The 11,953-nt window shown below is 37.4% G+C and overlaps 1 protein-coding gene across 2 annotated transcripts in view; it reads left to right on the top strand.

Annotated features, from left to right (window-relative positions):
• The first annotated feature begins 1,897 nt into the window (after nt 1-1,897).
• kremen1 (kringle containing transmembrane protein 1) overlaps nt 1,898-11,953 on the top strand; it is a 166,137-nt gene continuing 156,081 nt past the window's right edge. For both annotated transcript variants that reach the window (XM_061903995.1, XM_061903986.1), the window contains exon 1: nt 1,898-2,161. In XM_061903995.1, coding sequence (XP_061759979.1) covers nt 2,077-2,161 — 85 coding nt within the window. In that variant the 5' untranslated portion in view covers nt 1,898-2,076. The remainder of the gene's footprint in view (nt 2,162-11,953) is intronic.

The following is an 11,953-nucleotide window of genomic DNA, read 5'->3' as shown; positions in this document are numbered from 1 at the left end:
TCGCCACCTCATTGCAGCATTTTATAATTGTTTATAATAATTAGTTCAACTATTAAAAACTCTGGTGCAAAAATTATATTAAAGTCCTACTCAAATCAATATGTATTTCAATTATAAATACCTCAAACACTTTAAAAAGATGTGCAAATTTAAATAAATGTTAAGTAATATTTCAGAATATAACATATATTTAAATCAGAGGTATCCAAAGTATGGCCAGGGGGCCAATTGTGGCCTTCAGCGAGTTTTTTATTGGCCCGCAGCGCATTAGAAATATACTATTAAAAAGAAAAAGCAATGTTGACTCTAATAACACAAAGCTATCATTCAAGCTATTTAAAAAAAAATTAAAGTCGTCATTGATCAAAAAATATTAAATCAAAACATTTGATTGGCTCTAATTACTTTAAAATTCCACTTAAAATTTTTTATATTACATATTTTGTGGCATAAAAAACTAAGTTTTCTTTGACAAAAAGGGCGTACACACATACAAAAAAACAAGACAAATTAATGAAAATTTATAATCCACAGATAGATCTGAAGTTAATGTCGAGACTTAAGTGTTAAAAGTTTAAAGAAAACATGTATGACTTATTTTTAACACTTTTATGAGTGAGGGCCTTTATGGATTCCCATTACTATTATTATTTTTTTACATTTTTTGTTTTTTTCAATCAATTATGTCATGACCTACTAACATATTTAAGGCTCCAATTCCTTTAAATTAAACATTACACTTTAAAAAAATGTTTTGAGGGAAAATATTGCATATTTTAGGTTTTTGCCATCGAAACAGGGTTTTGACAAAAAGGGCATCAAACATAGATAAATTGATACAAAATTATATCGACAGATAGACCTGAAGTCAATCTAGATATGTAATCCTTGGATGAAAAAAAAAAGACTTAATTTGAACATGTTTATGACTGAGACCCTGAAGGTTAAAAAAAATCTATATATTTTATTGGTTCTAAAAATTTAAGTTATCAAAATGGCTCCTGCATGATTTGATTTTTCAGTGCGTGGCCCTCAGTGGACAAAGTTTGGACACCTCTGATTTATATATAAATATTTGAATGTATATCTATATTAGAACAAATTAGCAAAATGATACCACCACAACTGTCACGCTCATGGGATCAGGTTTTGTTTTTGTCATGTTTGGTTTTATTTTTTGGACATTCAGTTCTTGCTTTTGCACTTCCTTGTTTTCTTTGTTTCCAGAGCAAATCATTTTTTTTCACCTTGCCCTCATGTCACGCCCCTGTCCTCAGTTCTCCCACCTGTTGGTAACTGTAACTGCTATTATTTAAGCCACAGTTGCCAAGTGTTCAGCCTGGCAACTTCCCATATATCTTCTCAACTCTCTTCATGCCATGCCATTGCTCTATGATCATTATGTCCATGTCACAGTAAGTTTTGTTATTCATGCCACAGTGCACGTGTTTTTGTTTCATGTTTATAGTTTGTAGCCTTTATGCTAGTCTTTTGTTTTTCATTTGTCAAGTTTGTTCTGCGCCATTGTGCGCGCCATTTGTTTGCCTTTTTGTAGTTTATTTGTGTTGGTAATAAATTAAAATGTACTCGTATTCACGTCTCGCTCGTGCCAACTATCCTTTGCGTTAGAAAAACAATCTCCAAGTCATAGTCCAAGTCTTGACAACAACTAAGCGAATTCATGAGTTCCTACAGGTGTTCCTAATGTTGAGGCCATGTTTACAGTGTGTTTCACTCTTTGTTTTGTTTATGTTGACTTTATTTACAAGTGTTATTGTGTGCGTTATTATCACTCCATATCACAATAAGTTGTCAAATGAGCACATTGTGTGAGGCTAACCTGCGGCTCCTCCTCCTTCTCCTCCTCTTCTCCCGCCTCCCTCCCGCCGCAGGTTGAAAGTGTTGGCCGAGTTTCCTGTCACATGGCCCGCCTGGAAACAGGATCCCTGCGCGCTGCTATCTAGTCCCACACTCGGAGGTGTCGCTCCGCCAGAAGCTGCGTGCTGGGCTCGGGACGTTGACGGACTTCCCCGAACGGAGACGACCGGAGCCGCCTGACTCCCTCACCTGGGCACCATGGACCCGTGGACCACCGGCACATCTGCGCTGCTTGTGGCCGCCTTGGCGCTCTCCTCTGCGGCTCTCAGTCACTTCGACACCGGTAAGTCCACAAGCTCCTCTCGCTGTCGCGATGTTTACCCCTGCTAGGACAGATAGTTATTTTACACTTACTTATTCTACATCATCTGCAAAGTCCGCCTTTATATGCTTCTATGTGTGTCCAAATCGGTTCAAATTAGGGGCCAAAGTGCAGCCCGGGGGCCATTTGCGGCCCGCAGCAAATCGTTTACCGGCCCGCCACACATTCTGCAAAAATTGCAAAAATGAAAAAAAAAAACATTCAAAAAAAGTGGAATGAGGTGAAATCTAATGAGGAAAAAGTGGCAATGTTGACACAAAGCTGCCATGTAGACATTTTTTTTGTTCCTTTTGTCTTTATTTTCTTTTTTTCCATTGCTCAAAAAAGGACAAAATAAATCAATGTTGTAATGAATTATTACATAAAAATTATCACTTTAAAATTTTTTATGTGGAAAAAATATTGCGTTGGTTGTGTGGTTGCCATATAAAAACATCAAAGTTTTGACAAAAGAGCATAAAACAAACCAAATAGTTCAAACTTAAAATCGACAGATATATCGGAAGTTGATCTTGAAATGTAAGTGTTAAAAGTAAAAATAAAAAATACTAAAAATGTATCACTTTATGAGTGGGGAACCTTTCGTATCTCAAATATATTTAGTAGGATTTTATTTAATTTTTCACTGTGATTACTCAAAAATATTAAATAATTAAAATCAACGGTGTCCTGCATTATTGATCTGTGAGGGCTTGAATTGCTAAATAAAGGAACTCTCCTGAAGGAATCAATAAAGTACTATCTATCTATCTATCTATCTATCTATCTATCTATCTATCTATCTATCTATCTATCTATCTATCTATCTATCCATCTATCTATCCATCTATCTATCTATCTATCTATCTATCTATCTAAATACTGCATATTTTAGTTTTACTATAAAAAACAAAATTGTCTTTGGCAGAAAAGGCATACAACCTTATTTGTTTTACTTTATATCAACCTCAAGTTAAATAAAAAAAATAATAATTTGACTTATTTTTAACATTTTAGTGACTGAGACCCTCTATGCTCCCCAAGGGCCCTAAGGATTAAAAAAAAAAAATCCATATATTTTGTTATGGTTTGAAAATGGAGATGATGATTTCATTTTTCAGCATGATCTGGCACCTGTCCACAGTGCCAAAACCAGCAGTAACTGGTGTACTGACCATGGCATTACTGTCCTCCATTGGCCTGCCAACTCCCCCTGACCAGAAACTCATAGAGAGTTTGTGGGTTATTGTGAAGAAGAAGCTGAAAGACACCAGACCCAATAATGCAAATGAGCTAAAGGCCACTATTAAAGCATCCTGGGCATCCATAACACCTCAGCAATGCCACAGACCGATTGTCACCATGCCACGCCATATTGATGCAGTAATCCGTGCAAAAGGATTCCCAATCAAGTACTGAGTGCATTAATTGACATTTTCAAATGTTTGATTTTGTTTTGCAGTTATAAATCTTTTTTTTTTACTTGGTCTGAGAAAATATTCAAATTTTTTGAGATAGGATTTTTGAGTTTTCTTAAGCTGTATGCCATAATCAGCAATATTAAAATAATAAAAGGCTTGCAATATTTCAGTTGATGTGTAATGAATCCAGAATGTATGACATTTTCATGTTTTTAGTTGTATTACAGAAAATAAAGGACTTTATCACAATATTTTAATTTTCTGAGACAGTCTTGTAAATGTGTATATGTATGTGGTAGAGTAGTTTTTGCTTTTTTTTTTTTTACAAACTCAAAACCAGTGAAGTTGTGTAATTCGTAAAAAAAAAAGAGAATACAATGATTTGCAAATCTTTTTCAACGTATATTCAATTTTTAATAGACTGCAAAGACATGATATTTCATGTTTGAACTGAGAAACTTATTTATTTTTTGGCAATAATCATTAACTTATAATTTAATGGCAGCCACACATTGCAAAAAAATTGTCACAAGGACATTTTTACCACTGTGTTACATGGCCTTTCCTTTTAACAACACTCGGTAAAGGTTTGGGAACTGAGGTGAGCAATTTTTGAAGCTTTTCAGGTGGAATTCTTTCCCATTCATGCATGATGTACAGCTTAATTTGTTCAACAGTACGGGGTTTCTGTTGTGGTATTTTAGGCTTCATAATGCGCCACACATTTTCAATAGAAGACAGGTCTGGACTACAGGCAGGCCAGTCTAGGACCTGCACTCTTTTACTATGAAGCCTTGCTGTTGGCATTGTCTTTCTGAAATAAGCAGGGGCGTCCATGAAAAAGACGTGTATGTGTGTGTGTGTGTATATATATATATATATATATATATATATATATATATATATATATATATATATATATATATATATATATATATATATATATATATATATATGTATGTATGTATGTATGTATATGTATGTATGTGTATATATATATATATATATATATGTATATATGTATATATATATGTATATGTGTGTATATATAATTGTTGTGATGCACCTTGATGCTATATTGCTTTAAAAGTGTATACATCATTCAAAAACACAATTGCAGTTTCTTATTTGAGTGCGTAACACTTTTCAATTGGTAACTTCTTTCTGAAAACCCAAACTGGCATTAAAAGTTCTTAGTTTTTTGTTTTTTTACCTTTAAAAGGTTGCATGAACTCCTGTTTTGATATTTTAGTCACTGTCCAATTCCATCATCTTTAGATGTTTGTCAAATTGGAACCATATTGGTTTGAGTGTGATGCAACTTGTTGCTATATTGCTTTAAAAGTGTATACATCATTCAAAAACACAATTGCAGTTTCTTCCGGGCGGTTTAGCTTGGTTGGTAGAGTGGCCTTGCCAGCAACTTGAGGGTTGCAGGTTCGATTCCCGCTTCCGCCATCCTAGTCACTGCCGTTGTGTCCTTGGGCAAGACACTTTACCCACCTGCTCCCAGTGCCACCCACACTGGTTTGAATGTAACTTAGATATTGGGTTTCACTATTTAAAGCGCTTTGAGTCACTAGAGAAAAAGCGCTATATAAATATAATTCACTTCACTTCACTTATTTACTGCGCTTCAAAAGTATTAGCATGTTTGACGTGTTGGCAGAAGCGTACCCTACTGCTGCTGAACAATGTTGGCAAACATCCGTCCTCCATTGTTGTATCGCAACGCGAAGTCGAAGAGTTCCCAAAGGGGAGATGTTAACGAGGCAGAAGGGTCTTCCAGCTATGGTTTTTGCATGTTGTCCTAGCCCGGTCGCTGCTAGCCTGCCCTGTGTTGTGCCTCACTCTGCATTGTTTACACAACCTGCGGTGCGCTACCTAATACAAACCCCGTTTCCATATGAGTTGGGAAATTGTGTTAGATGTAAATATAAATGGAATACAATGATTTGCAAATCTTTTTCAAGCCATATTCAAATGAATGCACTACACAGACAACATATTTGATGTTTAAACTCATAAACTTTATTTTTTTTATCGCAAATAAAAATTAACATAGAATTTCATGGCTGCAACACGTGCCAAAGTAGTTGGGAAAGGGCATGTTCACCACTGTGTTACATCACCTTTTCTTTTAACAACACTCAAATGTTTGGGAACTGAGGAAACTAATTGTTGAAGCTTTGAAAGTGGAATTCATTCCCATTTTTGTTTTATGTAGAGCTTCAGTTGTTCCACAGTCCAGTGTCTCCGCTGTCGTATTTTACACTTAATAATGCGCCACACATTTTCGATGGGAAACAGGTCTAGACTGCAGGCGGGCCAGGAAAGTACCCACACTCTTTTTTTCTTTTTTTTTTACGAAGCTAAGTTGTTGTTTTACACGTGCTGAATGTGGCTTGGCATTGTCTTGCTGAAATAAGAAGGGGCGTCCATGAAAAAGACGGCGCTTAGATGAGAGCATGTTTTTCCAAAACCTGTATGTACCTTTCAGCTTTAATGATGCCTACACAGATGTGTAAGTTACCCACGCCTTGGGCACTAATGCACCCCCATACCATCACAGATGCTGGCTTTTGAACTTTGCGTGTAACAGTCTGGATAGTTCGCTTCCCCTTTGGTCCGGATGACACAATGTCGAATATTTCCAAAAACAATTTGAAATGTGGACTCGTCAGACCACAGAACACTTTTCCACTTTGCATCTGTCCATCTTAGATGATCTCGGGCCCAGAGAAGCCGGTTGCATTTCTGGATGTTTTTGATAAATGGCTTTCGCTTTGCAGAGTAGAGCTTTAACTTGCTCTTACAGATGTAGCGACAAACTGTATTTAGTGACAGTGGTTTTCTGAAGTGTTCCTGAGCTCATGTGGTGATATCCTTTAGAGATTGATGTCGGTTTTTGATACAGTGCCGTCTGAGGGATCGAAGGTCACCGTCATTCAATGTTTATTTCCTGCCATGCCGCTTACGTGGAGTGATTTCTCCAGATTCTCTGAACCTTTTGATGATATTATGGACCGTAAATGTTGAAATCCCTAAATTTCTTGCAATTAGCCTGCACACCTGTGGGATGTTCCAAATAAGTGTTTGATGAGCATTCCTCAACTTTATCAGTACTTTTCCCATTTTCTTTGTCATGTGTTGCTGGCATCAAATTCAGAAGTTAATGATTACTTGCAAAAAAAAAAAGTATCAGTTTGAACATCAAATATGTTGTCTTTGTAGTGCATTCAACTGAATTTGGGTTGAAAATGATTTGCAATTCATTGTATTCGGTTTATATTTACATCTAACACAATTTCCCAACTCATATGGAAACAGGGTTTGTATGTCCGTGTGGAAACTCGTTCGGTACACCTCCGAACCGAAACCCCCGCACTGAAACAGTTCAATACAAATACACGTACCGTTTCACCCTACTATCTACTGTACGCAACTGTAACAACCACCGTCGTTCACAGACATTGCGATGTGTTGTGGCGGTCCAAAAGGCTTTGTGGCGGGGCCTGCCACAGATAGAGAAATTAATGAGTGGGAAACACTAGAGGACTTTGCTGCACAGCTTTAAAAACAAAGTGCAGTCTGTCCATGTGGGCCATCGCTTTACATCAGACATTCTTAAGCGTGCACCACCTTCTCGGCTGCTTCCCACACACTTTGGGTGCATAAGCCAGCAGATATCTAATAAGGACGACCACACAAACCAGCCTCCCCCTGCCGCCGCCGCTGCTGCTGCTGTAATTTGCGCCCGCGTTTCATGTCAAAGCGGCACAATCCGCAGGCTTTCCTTTTTAATTTTTTTGTCTCTTAATTACGCCCTTGGATTCCAAATTAGAGGGTCCGCCATCTGGGCTGGTGCGTAAGTACTCCCATGTGTACCTATGTATTAACAAAGTATTTAAAGCCACGGTATTCCCCCTCATAACACTGGCAGGGAGGGAATAAGGGAGCCAAGTTGAAGTCAGCTGTAGCGGACGACAATCACTCCACGCGTTTTACTGCTCAGGACCTTGCAACGACTCTTTGTTCTATTTTGGCCGCGCGCCCTTCATATTTAAGAAATTAATCCAAAGTGATGGTTGAGGTGACAAACAAGTTCTGCCGTGCATGTGGACAACACATTATTAGCACAAGTAGTCATATTTGTTTGTTTTGATTCCTGGACAACCCTGTGCTGTAAATACACAAACTGCTCTGTGTTTCTTCTGCATGCTGATGTAGTAGAGATAAATGTGTGTGTGTGTATGTTGCAATGTGTCACGTCACGCTCTCTCGCGATGCTATCTCTTTGAGCAAAGTGATATTATATCATCGTGGGGTTTCCCGCTTGGCGCAATCGTCACCAACTTTTTTGGGTTTGTGCGTGGACACGCAGTCCCACGCTGGCACACAACAAGCGCTGAGAAGTCCCAACGCAATCATGAGAAATGTTCCCTTTGGAAATAATAGACTGTAAACGACTCTTGCCGTCGTGTGGGTTCCATGGACCATCAAGGAAGGAATTTGCTTTCGAGCAGGTTTGACTCGCTTTATTTTTCAATCAAAGCTTGTCTTCACGTCGGGTCGCTCTTCGGTTGCTTCAGTCGGCCGCGTTGTCGTCGTCTTGCTCTCTGTTGCTTTCAGTACTCAGGTTCTGCTGCGGGTTCTCCTCCTCCTTCTGCCCCGATCTCTCCTCCTTCTCCCCTTTTTATGCAGCGTGAGGAGAAATATTAATTGTGTACCGGTGCATGATTCACACACCTGCCCTTGACTGCGGCGTCGCTCCCAGCACACCCCGCCTCTCCGCTCAGCCGCATCCTCCGCCTCCTCGCCGCCATCTTGGGCCGGGCTCCAGCGTGCCCGGCCCCTTTGCCTGTTCGCCGGCTCCGCCTCTCCTCATAGACGTTAGTCTGTTCCGGGGTCAAGCTGTGGTGATTTGTGTAGCCGTTTGTGTTAACTGTATAAGCGACCCCCATGCTTCACAGTAGGTGTGGTGTTCTTGGGATGCAACTCAGTATTCTTCTTCCTCCAAACACGACGAGTTGAGTTTATACCAAAAAGTTCTATTTTGGTTTCATCTGACCACATGACATTCTCCCAATCCTCTGCTGTATCATCCATGTATCCATTTTGGTATAAACTCAACTTGTCGTGTTTGGAGGAAGAATACTGAGTTGCAACCCAAGAACACCATACCTATTGTGAAGCATGGGGGTGGAAACATCATGCTTTGGGGCTGTTTTTCTGCTAAGGGGACAGGTCGATTGATCCGTGTTAAGGAAAGAATGAATGGGGCCATGTATCGTGACATTTAGAGCCTAAACCTCCTTCCATCAGTGAGAGCTTTGAATGGTTGACCAAATACTTATTTTCCACCATAATTTACAAATAAATTCTTTAAAATTCCTACAATGTGAATACCTGGATTTTTTTTCTAATTCTGTCTCTCATAGTTGAAATGTACCTATGATGAAAATTACAGACCTCTGTCATCATTTTTAGTGGGAGAACTTGCACAATCGGTGGCTGACTAAATACTGTTTTACCCCACTGTGTGTGTGTGTGTGTGTGTGTGTGTGTGTGTGTGTATATATATATATACACAGTATATATGTATGTATGCATGTATGTACGTACATATGTATGTATATATATATATATATATATATATATATATATATATATACATATGTATATATATATATATATATATATATATATATACATATGTATATATATATATATATATATATATATATATATATATATACATATGTATATATATATATATATATATATACATATGTATGTATATATATATATATATATATATATATATATATATATATATATATATATATATATATATATATATATATATATATGTATACATACATATGTATATATATACATATGTATGTATATATATATATATATATATATATATATATATATATATATGTATACATACATATGTATATATATACATATGTATATATATATATATATATATATATATATATATGTATATATATATATATATATATATATATATATATATATATATATATATATACGTATGTATATATGTGTACGTATGTATGTAAGCTGTGAAAACCTGCTGTACAATATGTGTGCTTGGGTCCTATTTTTAGCATTACCAATACAAAACCTATCAAAAATGTCTGAATACTAAAAACATAATGACAGATCGCCTTAAAAACAGAATGGCATTAAACATTTTTTTTTACTGAATGAGACACCCAGAATGTACATTAAAATAAAGAATGTGGGATTTACAATATTAACTGTGAAGGATTAAACACTGAATAGTGACAACAAACAACGCACCCATTCTCGATTGACATATTTTACAATCAAGCGAAACGCAAAAAAATGCAACAAACACAAATATGACCTTGAAGGGTAAAAAAAACACCCACCTACTATCTGATATATTTGATATAACACTAAGCTTTAGAACTTTGTTGTAAAAATCTCCTTCCCTGACACCCACATTTCAGGCTCTGGAAACACTCTGTGGAAACGCTCCCCACCCACACTGCTTGGTGCCTCGTCTGAGCTGCTGTGACTTAGGTTGCCGTAATAATTGATATGATTACCATTGTAACTAATTAGATAAACATGGTAACTTATAAGATGACCATAGTAACTACAAACCCTGTTTCCATATGAGTTGGGGAATTGTGTTAGATGTAAATATATACGGAAAACAATGATTTGTAAATCCTTTTCAACCCATATTCATTTGAATATGCTACAAAGACAACATATTTGATGTTCAAACTGATAAACATTTTTTTTTTTTGCAAATAATCATTAACTTTAAAATTTGATGCCAGCAACATGTGACAAAGAAGTTGGGAAAGGTGGCAATAAATACTGATAATGTTGAGGAATGCTCATCAAACACTTATTTGGAACATCCCACAGGTGTGCAGGCTAATTGGGAACAGGTGGTTGCCATGATTGAGTATAAAAACCGCTTCCCAAAAAATGCTCAGTCTTTCACAAGAAAGGATGGGTCGCGGTACACCCCTTTGTCCACAACTGCGTGAGCAAATAGTCAAACAGTTTAAGAACAATGTTTCTCAAAGTGCAATTGCAAGAAATTTAGGGATTTCAACATCTACGGTACATAATATCATCAAAAGGTTCAGAGAGTCTGAATTGAGTGTTGTTAAAAGAAAAGGTGATGTAACACAGTGGTGAACATGCCCTTTCCCAACTACTTTGGCACGTATTGCAGCCATGAAATTCTAAGTTAATTATTATTTTCAAAAAAAATAAAATTTGAGTTTGAACATCAAATATCTTGTCTTTGTAGTGCATTCAATTGAATATGGGTTGAAAAGGATTTGCAAATAATTTTATTCCGTTTATATTTACATCTAACACAATTTCCCAACTCATATGAAAACGGGGTTTGTAATTAAATTACCAGAATAACTAATTGGACTACAATAGTAACTAGTATATCATGCAAAAGCACAGATTCCAAACATTGAAATACTTTTTATAGTTCAAGACTTACGGTCATTAGAAAACATGAGTGCACATCATAATGGCAGCTACACTTTCCATCTTAAAGATTGAAAAAAAAAAATTGGGAATGTCCGGCGGGCCAGACTGAAAAGCTTAACAGGCCGCATGTGGCCCCCGGGCCTTAATTTGCCCAGGTCTGGATGAGAGACTCAGGTGGTTATTGAATTTGTAGACATTGCTCTAATGTCGACGACGGGAGGCTCTCTGGTTAATTAAAAAAAAAAACTTACTGAAGAATTCATTTAATTTTGGTGCGTAGAAAAAAAAGGGTGGTTTCCAGCATGGGGCGCGTCACATCCTGGCAATCACCTCCGAGGCTGAAGATGGTTAGTTGGGTGTGCGTCAAGCAGAGGCCTGCTGGAGGCCTGCTGGCAACGTGGAATGCTCTCACGTTATTTGTGATGACTGGAGAGCGGCGCGTCAGGGTTAATATCAGGACTTCCATCTGTGCCTCGCAGGCGTCTGCTCAACCAGACATGCCTGGATTCACTTGTGAGGACACAACAAGGAGGTATGTGGTCTAATAGCGCCATTTTGATTGACACCTTGCTGTTAAAGCTTTTTTAAATGTGCTCTTTGAGAGTTTTCTACCAAGTGGAATGATGGCTCCATTCGTGATTATTTGGCTAAATACTGTGCACGGTCGTCTCTTCCATCTGTTTGACCCTTGGCATGTTCAGGGGTTGATTGATGTGATGACATTTAAGCATAGTTATTCCCCATTTAAGCGTAAAAATAAGCTATGTAAGTAACTGTAAGAAAGACTACAATTACAAGTTTGTGGCGTCATTGCATAGGA

Source organism: Nerophis ophidion, linkage group LG01 (genome assembly GCF_033978795.1).
Source record: "Nerophis ophidion isolate RoL-2023_Sa linkage group LG01, RoL_Noph_v1.0, whole genome shotgun sequence".
Classification (NCBI taxonomy): domain Eukaryota; kingdom Metazoa; phylum Chordata; class Actinopteri; order Syngnathiformes; family Syngnathidae; genus Nerophis; species Nerophis ophidion.
This window is presented reverse-complemented; position numbering and strand designations above follow the sequence as displayed.